Genomic DNA, 19,822 nt, shown 5'->3' with positions numbered 1-19,822 from the left:
CAACCCAGGAGGGCGGATTGAGAATCCCAGAGGTTCTCCACTGTATGGCGCAGGTGGAGAATTATCAACCAAACGGCCCCGGAGGACGGATTGGGATCCTGCAGTGGTCCTTCACTAGATTGCGCAGGTGGAGAATCATCAACCAAACTGCCCCAGACGGCGGATTGGGAACTATGCAAGGTCCCCCTTACCCGAGATAGCACACGGCCCAGTGTGGGACCACACAGACCGGGTGGCCCTGCGGCTGAGGAGGGGGACCCGTATGGACACACATTTCCTTTACTTTCAATTACTATCATTATTATTTTTTAACTAGGAAGCCGGCCTCTATGACAAAAAGCAAAATCCTCCATGCATGCACAGTGTAATTAGGGGAGAGCCCCAGATAATCAGGTGCCAGCCTAAGAATGGTGGGTGGCCATGAAAGGTTAAGGCAGTCTCGAGACCGGTGGCTCAGCAGGTATCTGGGGGAGGGGGAGAAGGGCGGGAAGAATTCGCACCAGAGTGCCCCCTAGGGACAGTTGCACCAGGTTCATGTCAGAGTCCGAATCAGTGATCCCCATTCGAACCGAATCTCTCCAGGGAGGAAGGATGCGTGTGAGCGTGACCCTGGGGAGGAAGGGTGGGGGTGCGGAGGTGACCGAGGAGGAAAATATCCTGCTTTGGGCCGCTTGTGCGCAGTTCAACCTCTCAAAATCTCGCCGGTGGCCGTCGCAGGATGCGCCGGCGGGAACTATCAACCAAACTACCCAGGGGTGGAATGGGAATTCTAGAGGTCACTCACCGGATCGCGCAGGCGGTGCTTTATCAACCAAATGACCCCGAAGGGTGGATTGGGAAGGTCCGGAGATGCTCCACTGGAGTGCGCAGGCAGTGCTTTATCAACCAAACAACCCCGAAGGGTGGATTGGGAAGGTCCAGAGATGCTCCACTGGAGAGCGCAGGTGGAGAAATATCAACCAAACGACCCCAGAGGTTGATTAGGAACTATGAGAGGTCCTTTATGAGGGACAGGACATTTTTTTTTCTTTTTTAAAGAAACTGGGATTCCCAGTCTTAAGTGGGCAGGAGGCAGGAAGGTGTTAAATTCTTCAGATTAGAGCACCTGCACTGCATATATAAATGGCAGATAATCCTTTGTCAGCCCCAAGAGGTGACTGGCCAGGAAGTGGTTAAAGCTGACTAAGGACTGGGGGCGGGGCTCAGCGGGCTCCTGGAGGAGGAGGAAGCTAGGCGTGAAAGTTGCGGCCTACGAGTCCGCAAAGCCGGGACCTAAGGTTTTGGAGTACTGCCGGAACATAGAGGGATCGAAGCGGTGGGCCGGAACAAAGCCGGAGTAACAGGTAGGCCCAATAGAAGCCGGGGTCTAAATTATCATGCACCCGGCTACCGCGCATGCATAAACGTTACGGAGCGGCGCGCATAGCTCTTGAAAATGGTGAATCATGGGGCTAGAAACAGGGAGTGGGAAGCCTCCTGCGCTCCCCTCCCTGCCTGTGTCCGATAAGAGCAGACGCTAGGTCCACAGTGGAGCGCTCGGCCACCTGCTGTGATAAACAGCGCCCGCCAGGGGGATATGGAGCATTAACCTCCTATGCGCCCAAGTAACCAGGGGGAGGAGAGGGAAGGTCTATAGAGGTCCTGGGCTACCATAAACTGTGCCCGTTTCCTGTGGGGGGGGGGGGGGGGTACACCTACTTAACTAGTCCTGTGTACTCACGTACTCACCTATCTTTCTCCTCTTCTCTTCACCCTCCCTAAGCGTACCTGCAAGGTCACCTTTTCCAGCAGGGTCACCTCCTCAGCAGCTGGCACCGGAGTGGCAGAAGTCTGGCATGGCGGGAGGGTATTCTTCTTTGGCAGACCTAGGTGACCCCTTGGCTGGCGGAAAGCAGGGGAGATGGACTGCCCTGGTCCTCCTTTTGCTTCTGTGGGGAGGTGAGTGGTGGATTCTCTCACCGGTCTTGCTCCCCGGGACAACTGAGAGGCTGGGCAACTCTGCCCAACTTAAAAGGAAAAAGGAAGAATCCATTAAGGAAGCCGCCCTGCATAAGGCAGGGAGGTCTGCGTCCTACGACACTAAGCTAAAAACTGACATGCTCTCTCCAGGCTGTTAGGGGGTATAGCCTGCAGGGGAGGAGCCAAGTCTTTCTTTCAGCCTAGTGTCTCCTCCTAGTGGCAGCAGCAAGCTATACCCACGGTCCTGTGTCCCCAATGATACCAGCGAGAAAACATGATTTTCTAAAAATGCTCTTATTGTGTAAAACTTAATTTTTTAAATAAAAAATAGACATATCTGGTATCGCCGCGTCCGTAACAATTGGCTCTACAAAAATATCACATGAATAGTGTAAAAAAAAAAAAAAAAAAAAAAAAAAACATTTTTTTGCCAAAACTGTTTGTCACCTCACAAAAAACATAATTATAATCAATCAAAAAGTAGTATGTACCCCAAAATGGTAGCAATAAAAAAAAAAGTCACCTCAGATTAAGAGCTAAGAATATGGCCACTTTCAGACGAGCGAATTCCATGCATCGGACTCTGTGTGCGTCTGCAGTAGCTCCTGATAGGGTCACATAGCATTATATTGACTTATGATGCTGTGTAACCCTTCAGGTTGCTGCCAGTGTTATACAATACATCCCAAAACTGTAAGGGTTACATAGCATCACAAGTCAATATAATGCTATGCGACCCGTCAGTGCTGGGAGGTCAGGATGGGAGCTTCCACATACTCACGCTGCAAGTCTGGAGTGTGGAACAAGCTCATCTGAAAGAGGTCATGAACAGGTCATCCAGAGCGACAAATGCTCTTTGCAATTGGTCGACACTCCGGCCATGAGATGAGACTCTTACACTTGGAAGCACCGTCAATTAACTCAAAATTCCAAATAAATATGGGGTTTCAGGACTGAACACTTTTAAAGCAAGTGTTGTGGGAGCTGACCTTTATACAAAGTGTTCTATACTTTTCATTAAATAAGCTCCAGTTAATAAACCATGGACATCTAGGTTACTTTTCTGCTTCCCTGACATAATGAGACATGCCGCAAGAATTACCTTTGAATTTATCATCGAGCCGATTCTGGAAGCTGGTGTATCTCAGAGCATGTATCCACGGCCGTACATCGTGCTGTTTACAGGACCTCAAAGCTTCACTGAAAAGTGGAATCTGACAGTCCTAAGAGAAACCATATTAGAGTCAACTTAGTGACCAAGACTGGAATAATGTAAATAAAGTCACAGACGCTGTATGACAATACCAGACACCATACGTTTACTTACTATATAAAATCAAGTTATTTAACATGAAAAGGCAGATACCATAGAAGCAATGCTTACCTCAGTCGTAAGTCTGCTTGACACCGTGCTCTCCAGAGACGATGCACAGTACAACTGCAAAGTCCCTAAAACTGGAAGTGACTGGGATATAGTCAGCGTGGAGAGTCTTACTGGTCCCATGGCTATACGGGCTGTTTGCTTCAAGTGTTTTGTGAGATTTCTATAAACCAGTGTATAATGAAATCAAATTAGTTTGTTTTGATTAGATACAATTGAAAAGCAATTTAAAGAAACACTAAACCTAGAAATTAAAGGGGTTTTCCAAGACTTTATAACTGAAGAGTTCAGTTAAGAAGGCAGTAAAACAGAAGCATTCTCACAGCTTTTCCTAGGCCGTGTGACGTCATGCTCATCTGTCATGTGGCCTAGGCATAGCTAAGCCCAATTGAAGTGAATTGGGAGTGCAATACCAAGCATAGCCACTGTTAGGCGCTGTGGTTGGTAAGCTGCGAGAAGGCCGCTGTGCTCACAGGAGCGCCGATACCTTCTGAAACAGCTAATTGGAAAGGTTCCTGGGTATTAGACGGCTAACTATTAGATACTGATGACCTATCCTGAGGACTTTATTAAAAAATACAGTAGGTTTCTTTAAATATCTTTCTGTAATATGAGAGAAAATAGGCCCAAAGAAAAGGAAGATATATTAAAAGGGGTTGTGCAGTGGGTTTATACTGATGACCTATTCTTAGGACAGATCAATATCAAACCGGTGGGTGTCCGACTCCTGAGCTGGCTGAAGAGGCGGCAGCGCTCGTGCAAGCACGGCTTCCTCTTCAAGATCACACTGCGCATTCTCTTGCTTGTAGATGGCGCAGAGTAATTACAGCTGCTCATCCAATTCACTTGAATGAGACCAGCACTTGTAATTATTGACAAGCACTGTAATCTTGGAGAAAAGCTCACTGACTAGCGCTGCCTGCTCTTCAAACAGGATATCAGGCGGGGTGTCGGGCATTGGAACCAAACCAATCAAATAACCTATCCTGAAAAATAAAATACATCACAGACTGAGGAAACGAAACACGCTTTTCTTACTCGGAGATGGCTTGCCATTTCTGTTCTTGCTCTGGTTCGCTCAGAGCCAAACTCAAGCACACAGAACTTCTAAGCAGCTGAACCTCAATACACTTCTGAAGTTCTCTTGGATCAGGACTAAGCAGACTGGGAAGGAGCTTCTTCATGTCTAAGAAGAAAGGCAGAGTAAAATGGGATGTCTTTCAGATGCAAAAACACAAGCCACAGAGGTTATGAATCAAAGGTAAGAAGAAAAAAAATTAAAATAAATACAGCTTCTAGTGTATAGTACAGAAATGACACTGGCTGATGAGCTCCCCCCACTTATCAATGGGCGTCCCCAAACCCCCTTTAAAAGCCAAGTTTTTGTTCACTACCAGGTCCATACAGAATAGTCTGGCCTAAGGCTATAAATGTATTGTGACAACCATTGACGTATACATGCCATCCGAAGTACAAGAGCTACTCTAACTATACCTGGTCCTTTAGTCACATCAGTTAGTCAGGAACACTGTTTTGTAGAGAGCTAAGAATTTTACCTATTTTTTCCTTAAAGCCACCATTTGCTAGATTTAGATTTTCCCCAGGCAGTAATTCCAGTTGTTCTGCACATTCAAGATACTCCCCATACTCAAAGCTGCTTAGAGACCTGTTAAATAAAAAAATGCAAGAATTAAAATAGTTCACAGTAAATTAAAAGACAACAATTCTATTCCAGAAGCAAACATATCACTTAAAATTTGGTTAAACTGAATTTGTCATCAGAACATAAACTTGTGTTTAAATCACTTTTTTTATGACGATTATGTTTTCAATTTTCCATGTATTCCATATATTTAAAAACTATAAAATCCAGCATTTTTTGCACTGGCCACTATGTCTAATAATTGGGGCCCTGTAATGATATCACCTCTGTGCATAGATAAGACAGGATCCACCAGTCACAATAGGCGATTGTCACATCTTATGTATTCTTCCCTTGTACAATGACCTATGCACAGGTCACAGAGCATGCCCAGAAAACTCTCCCATAGAAGTCAGTGAGGTCTCCTACTGACCATTGTGTCTATGGCCCATGGGGCTGCCGTAAAGCAATTTTCTTAGGCTACTTTCACACTTGCGTTTGGTGCAGTCACGGATCTGCACATATGGATCTGCACCGATAATACAACCGCATGCATCCGTTCAGAACAGATCTGTTTGTATTATCTTTAACATTGGCTGAACTGATCCGTCTTGAACACCATTGAAAGTCAATGAGGGGGGCGGATCCGTTTTGCATTGTCAGTGAAAACGGATCTGTCCCCATTGACTTACATTGGAGACAAACTGATGTATTCTGAACAGATCCTTTTCCATTCAAAATGCATTAGGGCTGAACTGATCCGTTTTGGAACGATTGTAAGAGCCCTGAACGGATCTCACAAACAGAAACCAAAACGCCAGTGTGAAAGTAGCCCTAATGCTTTCAAAATGCTGTTAAGAACAGCTCAGGCAAGATGGCCGCCCCCATAATCATGTTCAGCAAATAGAATAAAAAAAAATTACAATCAGAAAATAAAAAGAAAATTAGAAAAAAAGGAGATGTGCTACTATCTGATTTTGGTGACACATTTCCTTTAAATCACTTTTGTGCATTGTTTGCCAGATGAAATTTTAAAGAGGACCTGCCACCACAAAATGCAATCCAATTGGCATGCACCATGTTACAGAGCAGGAGAAGCCGAGTGGATTGAAATATATTTCTGTGGGAAAATATTCAGTAAAACTTGCAATTTAAACATTTATATCTTTGCTTTTTCCACCTCCTGTGAACAGCTATTGGTATGGGGAGGAGGTGATAACAGTGATTGATGGCATGGTGTATACAAGTGTGCATAGAGATAGCCGTCAGTCACTGATAACCCCACCTCCCTGTACCAATAGGTCTTCACAGGAGGTAGAAAAAGCAAAGATATAATTTTATAAGTCCCAGGTTTTACAACCAGTTTCCCACAAAAATATAGTCATCGCCTGCACTACAACATAGTGATTGCATTTTGTGGTGACAGGTCCTCTAACTTTAATGAGCTATTAAGAGTTGGGCACACCATTGATAGATGCAGGAGTTCCTCGGCCAGCCTGGTGTCCTTAATCATAAGTACACAGTCTTCAGAGCTTTTCTTACTGAAATCCTAACTGGTCCAACAGAGGTGGTCATATACCTTAGAAAGCTAGTTCTCCCCCCTATCCACATGCATGCTCAACTAAGCCAAGCCTGAATGTGTTCTCAATGGAGAGAGTGGAATAACCTGATGACAGACTAATCTCCCACGAGAGCAAAATATCAAGCATGTTAAGAATCGGACAATTGGATTCCCCCTATTCCACAATGAACAGTCATAATGTAATAACATGCAGGAGACAAACACGCTATCGAACTCACTTAATATAATTGAAGTCAGTTTTCATGTTAATACAGCTTCCCAATGCTCCTTTCTTCAAGTCATGCATGCTGTTCTGCCATTCCTGGACTGCAGCCCAGTCAGCTATTGAAATGTAGCACTCGCATGCCTTATTGCCCAAGTAGTTGACGACTTCAGGGAGAGGATCACTAGGTTTCGACAGGACTGTTTTACGGGCATCTCCTGAAAAGGAGACACGTCTTATAATTCAGCATAGTTACCGTAATGAACAAGGCTTAAAGAGACTTATACTCGGATAGGTCATCAGTATAAAAATCTCAGAAAACCCTTATAAGACCCCCATACATATTAATGTACTGTCGGCCAAACTCATTGAGACAGTCTGGTTCAGCTGACCGTCTAAGGTGTGTGTGTGTGTGTGTGTGTGGGGGGGGGAGGAGCTCCCAAATCTCCCCCGATAGTTGATGTCAGGGAGAGAAGGATCGGTCCCATCCTTTTGTTCTTCCAGGAGATAAGCCGCAGCCAAAAGTGTCAGTGGCTTTCTCTTCTCTCCACATTGAATACACATACACTTTCGTCTCAGCTGAATGTGTATGTGTATGGCAGAGCCAGGAGAAAGTTGGAGAGACAGCTGCCAGCCTAACGTATTTTTGGCCAACAGCTATCGAATATGTGTGGGCGCTTTAGGTTGCTGAGAAAAAAAAAAAAAAGAACATTTTTGAATGCAGAAAAGTTACCAGACTGCAGCGTAACCAAGATGTCTGAACAGCAAATCATCTCGATGCAATACATACCATTAGCATGCTTAGGGCTGGCAGATGTGCTGTTCGAATTTGCCAGTTTCAGAACAGCCTTATCAAATCCTGAGGTGCTGCAGTCTACCCCAGTCATAGCACATAAGTGTTCCTGATATTCCACCGCCGCTTTCTCAAACCTGCCAGACAAAAACTGGTCAGAAACCAATGACAAACAGAACACTTCCTATTTCTATGCAGAACAGAGATCTTATTTCCCAAAAGACTACAGATCACCAGTCATTTATATTCATGTTAGTGCATCTTCCACTGTTTACTAGCCACTCGCATCCATTTATTAGCTTTGCGCCCATTAGGACAGAGCCCATCATCAGTGGCTGTCTGCTACCAACAGACAACTCAATGGGGAGATTTATCAAACTGGTGTAAAGGAAAACTGGCTTAGTTGCCCAAAGCAGCCAGATACCATACTCAGCGGGGTGTGTATACCTGTTATAGGAGCCCAGGCATGCCTTCTGACGGGCCCAAGCCTCCTCTTCACTTGTTCCCTGTACCTCCCCTTGCTCCATCCAGCCATCCGCCTTTCACTGTGACGTAATGATCCTCCTTCAACTCCGGCCGGCGGGTTAGCAATCCCTTGGAGAAATCAACCGTCTGCGCTTGTGCACTGAATGCCCTGTGGTGGGCATCAGCCTCACTACACTGCGCATGTGCTAAGCAGCCAAGGAAGATTGTGATGTTGCAGTGGAGGGGACGGGCGTGATGGAGCATGGGGAGGTACAGGGAACAAGTGAAGAGGAGGGCTTGAGCTCTGGCAGAACGCATGTCTGGGCTCCTATGACTGTCACCTTGAGACCATATTTGCATATGAATCAAATTATTTTTCTGCACTTCGAAAATACACAGTATTCTAAGGTACGTTTTTAATTGTATTGGGCAGCACTATGTAGCCTTGGCTTGGGTTACACATAGGTTAGCTGACAGACTCCCTTTAAACAGAACTAAGGAAACAAAACCACACCATGCAGGTAAAAGTACCTTCCATCTGCTTGCAGGGCCACGGAATTGATCCAAGAGAGACTTTTTCCAGCCACTGCTGAAGACCATACAGCAAGTCCCTGTATAGCTTCTGGGCACTGAAGTTCACAAAGGGCTTCCACCACCATCATCACAGTCAGCTCAAATTCTGTTCCCTTTACAAATATAAATATATAGTTAGGCTGTGAACATATCTGTCTATCCTAGGACAATGGCTGCTTTATGTATTACCTGGGGGGCACTGTTATTCTTCATCTCAGAGAGCAAGTCAAAGCCATGTCTGACTGTTACAGCGGGCTGGCCAGCTAACAATCCTACTCTCATGATGGCAATTCGGATACGAGTGAGCCAGTCTTGGCACGTTTGTCGGTTCGTATAGAAGAAGGTTCTGATGACCTTTGGGAGAAAAAAAATAAATAAATGAAGATTTAATTAAGCTTTCAACGCGTTTGACACTGCACAAACTAAGCAATAGAATATGAATACCTTGGGTGGGGAGGTTAAGGCATTCGCACATCCTTCGTAAGCATTGTACATCAACTTGTCAAGGTTCTCTAAATACTGTAAGAGAAGCACTAGACGCAACTGGTTATTGGCATGCCCTTCATCGTTGTCTGCAGTCGTCCACTGGCTAACATCCTGGTCTGGATTCAGAGTGTGAGCAGCCAGGCCTCGGATAATACCTTAACACAAAAGGAAATTTCAGTCAAAGAAAAATAAATAGAAGTAGATAAGAAAAAGAAAAAATATCTAAATATATATATAAAAAAAAAAAAACAACCTATATAGACATGAAACCCTGGGAGTCATTTATGAAGCTGAAATACGCCCATATTAGATGTACTTCAGGCGCAAATTGAGACTTCTCCCTGCTCACACCAGGTCTAAAATAATGGGCGTGGAATGGTCTAAATGTAAGTCTAGCGCCTCTTCAAAACTTCAGGGGATCCACCGCCAGCTATGGGGGTTTATTAAGAACAGCGTCTAAAATGCCGGTCTTAATAAATGTGCCCCTCTCATCTAACATTCATAACCACTACAAACCTTCAATTGTTTGGAACGTATCTTGGGCTCTTCCTAGAGGTGTCCGTAACTTTGACAGGACAGTGAACTGAGCTGCTTCCCATAGAACCCACTGCCAGAGGACAGCCTCAGTCTTCAGCAGGTTTCGAGGAATGAGTGAAGAGTCTTGCTTCTCCAGTCTCTGGCAGCTGTAGAACAACCTCTCCAGCCAGTTCTCCTTCCTATTATAGAGAATTAAAGCATAACTAAACTCACCCTGAAGGAAGTGAGTAGACTTACTGACAAGAGCTTATGCCACCATCATTTCAGGCCAGAGGGTTGGAAAAATGGAAGCTCGCTGATAAGACTCGTGTTTTTTCCCAATCAAGAATACAATAAAAAAAAGATTTTTAAACAAATAAGGCTATGTTCACACAGCCGAGTATTCACCCTCCAATTTCAGTGTCACGTAGTCACTCGTGGTTTAGCCCCATTGAATGGAGTTATACTGAGAGCAGACTCCAGCCACGGTTTCCGTGTAAATTCTCAGAACAGTCAGGTAAACCACACGTAAATAAGGCGTGGCTGTATAAACTGCGCCGCAGACTCCCAGTGATGACAGATCTGGGCTGAAATCTGTAGCAAAAATCTGCTTTGTAAAGACAGCCTAAGGGCTTGTTCACATGACTGTATGGCTTTTTCAGTGTTTTGCGGGCCGTTTTTAACAGATCGGGTTTTCCGTATGGCATATACAGTAATTACATAGAAAAAAAAAAATTGGGCTGGGCATAACATTTTCAGTAGACTGTTCCGCAAAAACAGAAGACATACAGAGTACATTCCGTATGTGTTCCGTTTTTTTTGTGGACCCATGGAATGCGATTTGCAGGCAATAATAGGACATGTTCCATTTTTTAACGGAATGCATGCAGTACATTCTGTTATTTTTTTGGCGGAACCATTGAAATGAATGGTTCCGTATACGGAACTAAAATGAGGGGGGGGGGGGGCTCAAATTCAGCCTCATTTGACTGTGAAAGCTTTCCAGATCTGGGTCCAGATGCAGAGGATAATTTCTGCCGTGGACCCTGCAGTTGCTATGTGCAGATGTTGGGTATTTCACACTATGCACTGAAAACTATGAAACCTAAAATCAACAACAATCCTTCAACACGACACTGCTGCAGATGTGAAAACCCACAACATTGCTTTAATTTCTTCAGGGAATTTTCTCACTAGAGGTCGATGAATTACCAGTTTCGCAGCACTGAATCCACATGGCAAATCCGCTTTGTCTAGACTCATGTCTAACAGCATAATAACATAACACTGACAAATAAGTTACACAAGTGACCCAAAGGCCTAAACACAAAACCATTCAGTTCCAGATTCATCCCTTCAGACTTACCCAGATCTATGGAAGCTCCCATACAGTATAAAACTGATGACATCAGAAAAATCTTGTGGATGAAAAGTGTTGCTGGGAGATTTGTTCATGTGGATTCTCACTGCACAGGAGATTTCCTGCATTTCCGTGTGACTTGTATTCCTTTTGAGAAAGTGGTTGGGGTGGGGGGAATTTAAAATTACTTATGTAATGCAAATGACCAGATCAGTTTTTTAAAGCAGATAGAAAGGTAATCAAGACAGACCAGTGACTTATAAATTAAACCATCAAACTTCTGCTATTTATTTTTTTACATCAAGAATGGTGCTGCAGACCGCGCTATTCTAGCTTTAAAGGGGTTGTGTCACTTCTGCAAAAAGCATTAATCATGTAGAGAAAGTGGATTCAGTAAGATATTGCAATACTTGTACGATAGGTCAGTGTCCATGCAAGTATGCATTTCAAGAACAGAAGCAATGGCAATACAAAACAAAGCAAGGTAACCATTATGTGGTTCTTCTAAAGACTTGGCAGTTAGCAGAACGTACCTTAACACAATGTCTAAAGGAATAGACTTCAAAAGCTTTCCGAATGCTTGCCTGATCCGTGTTCCACTTGACACAAGTTGCACACGACACACATCAACACACCTGCAACAATAAAATATGAAATTACATTAAAGGGGTTGCCCCACCTCGGCCTTTCATGGTAGAGATGGGAATAACCCCAGTAAGGGTCCATTCACACATCCGTATGTGTTTTGCGGATCCGCAAAACACGGACACAGGCAATGTGCATTACGCATTTTGCGGACCGCACATCGCCAGCACTATAATAGAAAATGCCTAATCTTGTCCGCAATTGTGGACAAGAATAGGACATGATGTATTTTTTTATTTTATTTTTTCCTTCGGGAACGGAAGTGCGGATCTGCACAGCACATAGTGTGGCCCGATAGAAATGAATGGGTCCGCAATTCCGTTCTTCAAAATGCGGAACAGAATTAAGGACGCGTGAATTGACCCCAAGCGTCATCCAAAAAACAGCCGGCGCTCTGCTGTTTCCGTAAGTCCCATCACAGTGAATGGTAGCTACACAAACTATGAAGGAGCATGGCTTTCTGCGCAGCTCTCAATCACTGATCTAGGAGTCACAGAATCAGAGGGGAACCAGTTGCTTAATTCCACTTCCCCTGGCCACCACCATGACCATGAAAGGCAGAGATGGGACAACTTATTTATTAAGCCATATTATTCTTGGTTATTTCTCCCCTCCCCCCCCGATAAACAAATGAAAGGCACACATCAACCTTGACACGAAAACGTAGAAATACCTACAACTGATGTCATCCATGTACTTAGACTTACATTGGTATCCAACATTGTACCCCGACAATATGACTTAAAATTGTAATGTGCTCAATAAATGGGATTTTTTTGTATGCCTACTGGGGGACACAGCGACCACCCAGTTTTGCTGGATTTACAATGGGCACAAAGCTTAGCGGTTCTGACCAATCTAGAGTTTTCTCAACTTTTATGGTTTATCTGCTGTTGGCCTCTCCTGTTGCTTGTGTAATTAATTAGCTCAGTATCTGCAGGAGGGTTATATCTGATGGGAGGAGCTAACACTTTTTTCACTTCGTGTCACCCCCTAGTGGCAGCAGCTATACCCTCAGTCTTCCAAGTACCGCAATGATTTGCTGGGGGACACAGACGACCATGGGAAGTTCCAAAGCGCTCATGCTTGTTGGCAGGTTAAACTCTACTGGTGGTCTGTCTGGGTCATCCAGAGTGTTTCCATTACCTCACGTAACCACTGCTCCCAATACCCCCTGACAGCTAGGTCAAAACAGCATAGATGGCAGACAATTCGTTAAGACGAGCATCCTGCTTCCCTCAGTCCAATGAGAAGCCCTCTCAAACTCTGTCAACTGGGCAAAAAGAAGCACACTACCCCAAAGTAGCCTCTGACAGCCTTTTTATAAGATAGCGGGGGAAGCACTTCTACACCCTTTTGTTGCAAGACTCAGTGTCTTGAGAGCACACCTGTAGTAATTTACATATCTGCATGCAGAATTTTAAAAGGCAATATGAAATTTCTACCTGGATTTGCCAACGAGTGTATATGACAAGTGAGCTAGTCCTTTACACACATACCTATGCAGCAAGTCTTCTGGTAGTGATGATGCTACAACATGGAGGCTGTTACAAGATTGTAAGCTGATAGTCACATCTTCAGAAAGGGCTAAAAAGCGGAAAATCATTAATATTTGTCAATAAAGACCTGATCTTTAATAAGAAAAATAATTAGTTTGTAGAAGTGGAAACACAGGCTTACTATTTTCCAGCAGTCCTTTGCAGAAATTGTGAAAGGATGGCAGTGAAAATAATGGAGCGTATGTGTCCGATTTCTTCATGAGGACAGCCACTTCCATAGCCCAGCTCATCAACAATCTCCTAAGACGAAAAGAAAAATAAACTCATTAGATACCAGTGGGTTATCTACATATGAAGGAAAAATAATACAGAAGAAACCTTCTCTACATTACATTTCCACACAGAAAGGTTAGAGGGATTGTATGACAACATAATCTATCTATAGACTATGCATGGTAATGTAGTTCACCCGCTTCCCTCTTTTTAAATCTGAACTTTGCATTAATGGGAGTTTGTCAACAGAAAAAGTACTGTTAATCTATATGTAAGTGAGCAGTCACCAAGGGATGGTCTAAGCCACTCTGTTCCTCCGCCAGCCCCTTCCACTCCATCCTGATCGACAGGGTCAGGGTCCTGTACAGTCATCACCCCTGGCCATGTCAATCAGGGAGAAAGAGGTGCTGGAGGAGCAAGAGTACACAGCGTCTTGGGCCCACCCTCGGTGCACTAAAATGCTCATTTACACATGGACTAAAAACGAGATTTTTGTATAACTTACCAGTAAAATCTCTTTCTCGCTCTTTCCTTGGGGGACACAGAAGACCTTGGGTATAGCTCATCTCCATAGGAGGCGTGACACTAAGTGAGAACTGTTAAGCCCCTCCTCCACAGCTATACCCTCAGCCTGGAGAGAGAGACTGCCAGTTGCGTGTCCAAGCAGTGAGAAAAGGCAAAGTCCAAAAGTGGAACCAACAAGCCAACTACCCAACGGGTAAAACAAACTCTGAAACCGTGCAGAGAAAAACAAAGAATGGGTGGGTGCTGTGTCCCCCAAGGAAAGAGCGAGAAAGAGATTTTACTGGTAAGTTATACAAAAATCTAGTTTTCTCGCCCAATTTCCTTGGGGGACACAGAAGACCTTGGGACGTTCAATAGCAGTCCAAGAGGGGAGGGACCACAGCACCAAGGCAAGGCACCCGAAGGCATCAAGAAACCGCCGCCTGCAGACCAGGCGGCCCAAGGCAGCATACGCCGAAGCCCCAGTGCGCACCCTGTAGAACTCGGCAAGGTGTGCAAGGAAGACCAGTAACCGCCTTGCACAAATGCATGGCCGAAGCCTTATGCCTCCGGCCCAGGAGGCACCGACCGCTCTGGTGAAATGAACGGTGACACCAAAAGCAGAACCCTGCCCGTGGTGCGGTAACCACAGCAATAGACACTCAGAGAGCGAAGGAAAGCCACCCTGGAGGCCGTCAACCCTTTGCGCGGACATCCCGGAAACACAAGAGACCGAACGCCGACTAGAGTCGGAGATCTCCAAGGAACAACTGCAAACCCAAACAATCTCCAAGCGGTGAAGCGCCCGTTCCCGGAGACGGGAAGGGGATGACCAAGCCTCGTAGATAAGAAGGCAGATACCACCCTCAGAAGGAAGGGACGGGATGGAGAAACAGCCCTGTCCTGGAAAAGGACAGAAGGCACAGAACACGAAGGGCCACCCCTCAGGCACCCGCCAGACATGATGGCAACAGCAAACACAACTGTACAGGACAGAAGGAGTAGGGAGAACTTCTACAACGGCACCAAGGGAAAGAGTGGAGCGCCAAGAGCTCAGTGTGTAATTCCCAGGACGGTACCAGGGAACGGTACAGAGGAACCAAAGAGCCACTCTGTGGAAGAAGGTCAGGACAGGCCCAGGAGTGCCAGAAAAAACGCTGCAAGGGGAAGGACAGCGCCGACACTTGACACTTCAAGTAACAGAGTCCCAGTCCCAGGGTCAGGCCGGACTAGAGAAAGACAGAACCAAAGGGAGAGAAAAGCAGAGTGGGGGAATGCCCCGCTCACCACAAACCCAGGCAAGAACCCTAAGTCCGACAACCGAACCTGGACGAAGCACAGTCGGGAGCGAACACTAGCACGCTCGCAGGAATCGCCTGGCAAGCGGGAGAAAACCCAATGTCATCAGGCGCAGACCAGTAACATGGCCCAAGGGTCGGAAAAAAACTGTCTCGTCGGCCCCTGAACAACATAGTCCCGTATCCAACCGGAGTGGGGGAGCAGAAGGACAGACGGAAGAAACTGGAAGGGTCCGCCCAGCAGCCAACAGATGCCAGGACAAGCCAGGCCAAGTCCAAGTCGACGTAGCCACCACAGGAAGGAGTTCTACAGTCCTGGTGGGATCAAAGGACAAACGTGACCGAAGGGTAGTCCTCCCAAGTTACCGAAAAGGTAAGTCCAGCAGGACCATATGCCCAGAATGGAAAGGCAATCTGCACCCAGCGGAAGGACAGAATGCAATAGGCCCGGCAACAGGCACACAGCTAGTACTGCCAGCGAAAACGAGGGAGACGGTACGAGACCACAAGTAACGCCAGAAACATCCAAGTGAACAACCATGCTCACCCCCGAGGGGGAGGGGGCAATGACGAAACAGCCTCTGAGGCCTGGCCGGTGCAGAAGCCACCTCGGAGTGACAAACTCAGAGAGGAAGCCAAAAAAAACCGAGCCGGCGAGGAAAAGCAGCCGAGACAGAGGCCGGCATAACACCCTCCAAACCGAAAGGAGGAATGGCAAACAGGGAAGCCACAGGACAGTCCAAAAGCCGAATACCGGCTACCCTGTGAGACGACCTGCACATCACCTCGCAAAAGGCGAATACCCTGAAGAACCCAAAGTGGAGGTCCCTCAGACCTGGACAGACGAGCACCCAAGAGAAGTTGGGTGACCTACCCGAGAGGAACGGTCAGTTCCTGGTAGCAGATCAGATTGAAGTGCAGAAGGCGCCAAAGACAACACTCTCGACCCCGACGGCTTGCGCGGGGAAGCAATGTCACGGGAGGACGAACGGGTACGCATCAAGGGACCCCGAACACTCCCCAGGTGGAAGGGCCAATGAACATGGCTGGTGCAGTCACAACGGGACCACACCAGAGAATGAGTGCCACCCAGCTCGGTGCAGTAGCAAGCCAGCAAAGCCCGTCTACACATATACAAGGTATACAGCGGTGAATACATTGGGCATTCAATTGTTGTGTGTTGGACAACACCTTAGGCTCATACAGGTGGACAGAATGACCTCCTCAGAAAAGAGTGCAAAGCTAGCGACAATCAGCCTCAACCCAAGAGAAAAAAGTATGTCGCAGGAGGAAGGGAGGCATACGTACTAGGAAACCGCAGGCAGCGAGAAGGCCAACCCACCCACTGGAGGAGAAGGCAAACACGGCCCAAACAACGCACCGAGCGCACAGCCACAGCATCCCACAGTATCCATGGAAGTGCAAAGTGCAACCCGAAAGGGAGTTATGCACAAGGCTAGTACAGGAGGCATGCTATGGAACGCAAGCAGTCCGCCCGGAAAAGGGGAGAGAAAGGCACCTGGCAAACTCTGCAGACGGCAAGAGTGCAAAGGCCCGCACCAAAAGGACCTAGTGAAGGGGGAAGGGTATGCACAGGATTATCCTAGCACCAAATGATTGTGCAATAATCCACCCAATACCGAATTTGTGAGAGTGCAACGAGTAGTTCGCCAAAGAAAGGGGAACGTCCAGTACAGCATACAGAAGGACAGCCGTGAATCTCATGAGCGCGCAAAATACCGCCCATGGAATGCGAAGTGGTCATGCACAAGGCCAGCACCGTTTCCAAAAGGAGTGCAAGCAGCGCACCCATGTTAAGAGGGCCATGCTCCTGGCCAGCAACGTATTCGGTGAGGGTGCAATGAACCGCACACGGCAGCATCGCATCCCAGGAGAGCGCGAGCACCCCGCCACGGATGGGGCCATGCACATGGCCAGCAACGTACTGGCGCAAGAACAAACACCGTCAGTGAAGGTGCATGTATGTCGCCTGAGGAGAGGAGGCATACCCACGCCGGCAGCAAAGCCAGCGAGAGTGCGGTACACCGCCCAAGGAAGGGGGGGGGGGGGCATGCATATGGCTGGCAGTGGATCCGGTGAGAGTGCAAGCACCCCGCCATGGAAGGGGGTCAAGCACGTGGCCAGCAACCTACCGCGAGAGAACAACCCCAGCCAGGAAGAGTATGTATGCCGCCTGAGAGAAGGAGGCATGCTCAAGGCCGGCAGCGAAACCAATGAGAGTGCAGCCTACCGCTTATGGAAGGGAGTCATGCACAAGGCCGGCAGCGAATCCAGTGAGAGTGCAGCGTTCCGCTTATGGAATGGGGACGTGCACATGGCCGGCAGTGAATCCAGTGAGTGCAGTGTTCCGCATATGGAAGGGGGACGTGCACATGTTTCATACCCATGGCCGACAGCGAACCCAGAGAGAGTGCAGCGTACCGCCATAGAAGGGGGTTACACACATGGCCGGCAGGAATCCAGCGAGAGTGCCGCGCTCCGCAAGAAGGGGGGTCGTGCACATGGCCGGCAGGAATCCAGCGAGAGTGCCGCGCTCTTCAAGAAGGGGGGTCGTGCACATGGCCAGCACCGTATCCGGTGAGAGTGCAATTATTCTGCCCCAGAAGGGGGTCATGCACCTGTCCGGCATTAAATCCAGTGAGAGCGCAGCATTCCGCCTATGAAAGGGGGGCGAGCACATTGGCAGCACAGATCCGGTGAATGTAGCACTCCGCCTAAGAAGGGGGCCATGCACATGGCCAGCCTGTAACTGGAAAGGCGACGTTCCGCCTATAGACGGGGCGCCTACCTTTGGTCAGCGCCGTATCCCGGAAGCTGGCAAGGGTTCGCCTAGAAGGGGAACATGTAGCTGGCCAGAACCGCAGCTGAGGAGCGCAACATGCCGCCCACGGAAGGGGGGCATAGCGTGCGGCCAGCACTACTGCATCAGGCTGCAGCGTCCTGCGCAGCCATTCCGTTATTTATTTATTTTATATAATATATATATATATATATATATATATATATATATATATATATATATATATATATATATATATATATATATATATATATATATATATATATAATTTATTTATTTTAAAACACAGCCACTCTGAGGCAAAAAAGGGGCCACCATACATGGCACAGTCACGTACAGGCCAGCTAGGAAGCCCAGAACAGAGAGGGTGTCCTCTAGATGGGAGCCGGCCCCTGGAGATGGCCGGTACCCAACGGGTTAACAAACATCCGGCCTAGGGGGCGGCGCTGCGAACCCCTGGGGGCGGGGGACCTCCAGGCGGTAAGAATTCGCGCCGCGAGAAGTTCCCGCCCCCTCCAACCGAGGCTGGAAGTTTGCGGCCTAGTAGGCCGTGAAGCCGGGGCCTAGATTCTTGCGGCGCCCGGCCGACCGGGAGTACCAGCGGTCGGCCGGGACCGGGAGGGAGCCGGCTGACGCCTGGACTAACGGCCGCGGGTGCCCACCCCGCGTGCCGGCAGAGACAAACGGCCGGATTGCGGCCGAGCAGGCCGAAGCCTGGGTCAAAAGTTCGCGGCACCCGGCCGACCGGAAGCCTCAACAGTCAGCCGGGGCCCGCTGGAGCATCGCGCTCAGTACATGCAGGCCGTGAGGGCCTTGCGTCCGGCAGCTTCTGGAGCGGGCCCCTGGCCCTAGACACCGGTAAGGAGGGGGGGGGGACCAGAAGTCCAGCACTGCACCCCCTGCCCTAACGGACCAGGCGCCCGTGGAGGAGGGACAGGGCAGCCAGCGCGGGCCCCCTGCACTTAATCTGCGACCGGTAAGGGGGAGGGCCGGCATAACCCGTGTCGGGGGCAGCTAGGAGCGGGTCTCCGGCCCTAAAGCAGAACTCCTCCATGTGCAATGCCCTATGGAGGGGCAGTGTATAGTCGCCCCGCGGTCACCAGTATGGTGGTGGTGTGGGGCTATATGATTATTGGGAACCTCAGGGGCCAGCCTAGGTCCAGCAGGGACCAGTATGGGGGTCCAGCACGCAGGAGACCGGGGAGGGACTGAGGGGAACGTAGGGCTGGAGAAGCCTTTCTCTTACCACAGCCGTCTTCACCCTCGGTCCGTTCCAGCAGGGTCGCCCCTTCAGCTACTGGCACCGTAGTGGCAGGACGCTGGAAGAGGGACTTGGCGTGCGGACGACCCTTGCGCTGGCGGGATGCAGGAGAGCTGGGCTGCCCTGGTCCACCTTGCCTTCTGTGGGGGAGGCAGCAGTGCGGATGACCGGCACTGGCGCAGCTCGACCCCGGGAGAAACAGAGAGGTCTAGTGCGTCTCTGTTGTCCCTGATGATCTGAAGAAAAAAACAAAGCAAAAATCAAAACTAAAAAACCAAACAGGAGAAAAACAGCCCTGCAGAGCAGGGAGTGTCTTGCCTCCTTGGACACTAAGCAAAAAACTGGCAGTCTCTCTCTCCAGGCTGAGGGTATAGCTGTGGAGGAGGGGCTTAACAGTTCTCACTTAGTGTCACGCCTCCTATGGAGATGAGCTATACCCAAGGTCTTCTGTGTCCCCCAAGGAAATTGGGCGAGAAAGTACTATTTCTCCACACTGAAGCAAACGGATCACTAAGTGAAAGGCATCATTCAGCTGGGATAGCCCTACAAGACAATGGCCCCG

The 19,822-nt window shown here is 48.1% G+C and overlaps 1 protein-coding gene across 1 annotated transcript in view; it reads right to left on the bottom strand.

The window, feature by feature from the left end:
• The window catches only part of SMG1 (SMG1 nonsense mediated mRNA decay associated PI3K related kinase), a 106,944-nt gene that overhangs the window by 47,804 nt on the left and 39,318 nt on the right, over positions 1-19,822 (bottom strand). Inside the window, 14 exon segments of the mRNA XM_044304119.1 lie at positions 3,062-3,182; positions 3,344-3,503; positions 4,379-4,526; positions 4,897-5,006; positions 6,783-6,984; positions 7,557-7,696; positions 8,556-8,710; positions 8,787-8,951; positions 9,042-9,238; positions 9,600-9,799; positions 10,966-11,106; positions 11,493-11,594; positions 13,104-13,191; positions 13,285-13,403. Coding sequence (XP_044160054.1) covers positions 3,062-3,182; positions 3,344-3,503; positions 4,379-4,526; positions 4,897-5,006; positions 6,783-6,984; positions 7,557-7,696; positions 8,556-8,710; positions 8,787-8,951; positions 9,042-9,238; positions 9,600-9,799; positions 10,966-11,106; positions 11,493-11,594; positions 13,104-13,191; positions 13,285-13,403 — 2,048 coding nt within the window.

Source organism: Bufo gargarizans, chromosome 8 (genome assembly GCF_014858855.1).
Source record: "Bufo gargarizans isolate SCDJY-AF-19 chromosome 8, ASM1485885v1, whole genome shotgun sequence".
Classification (NCBI taxonomy): domain Eukaryota; kingdom Metazoa; phylum Chordata; class Amphibia; order Anura; family Bufonidae; genus Bufo; species Bufo gargarizans.
Note: the sequence above shows the minus strand (reverse complement) of the source record. Positions and strands in the feature narration are given on the sequence as shown.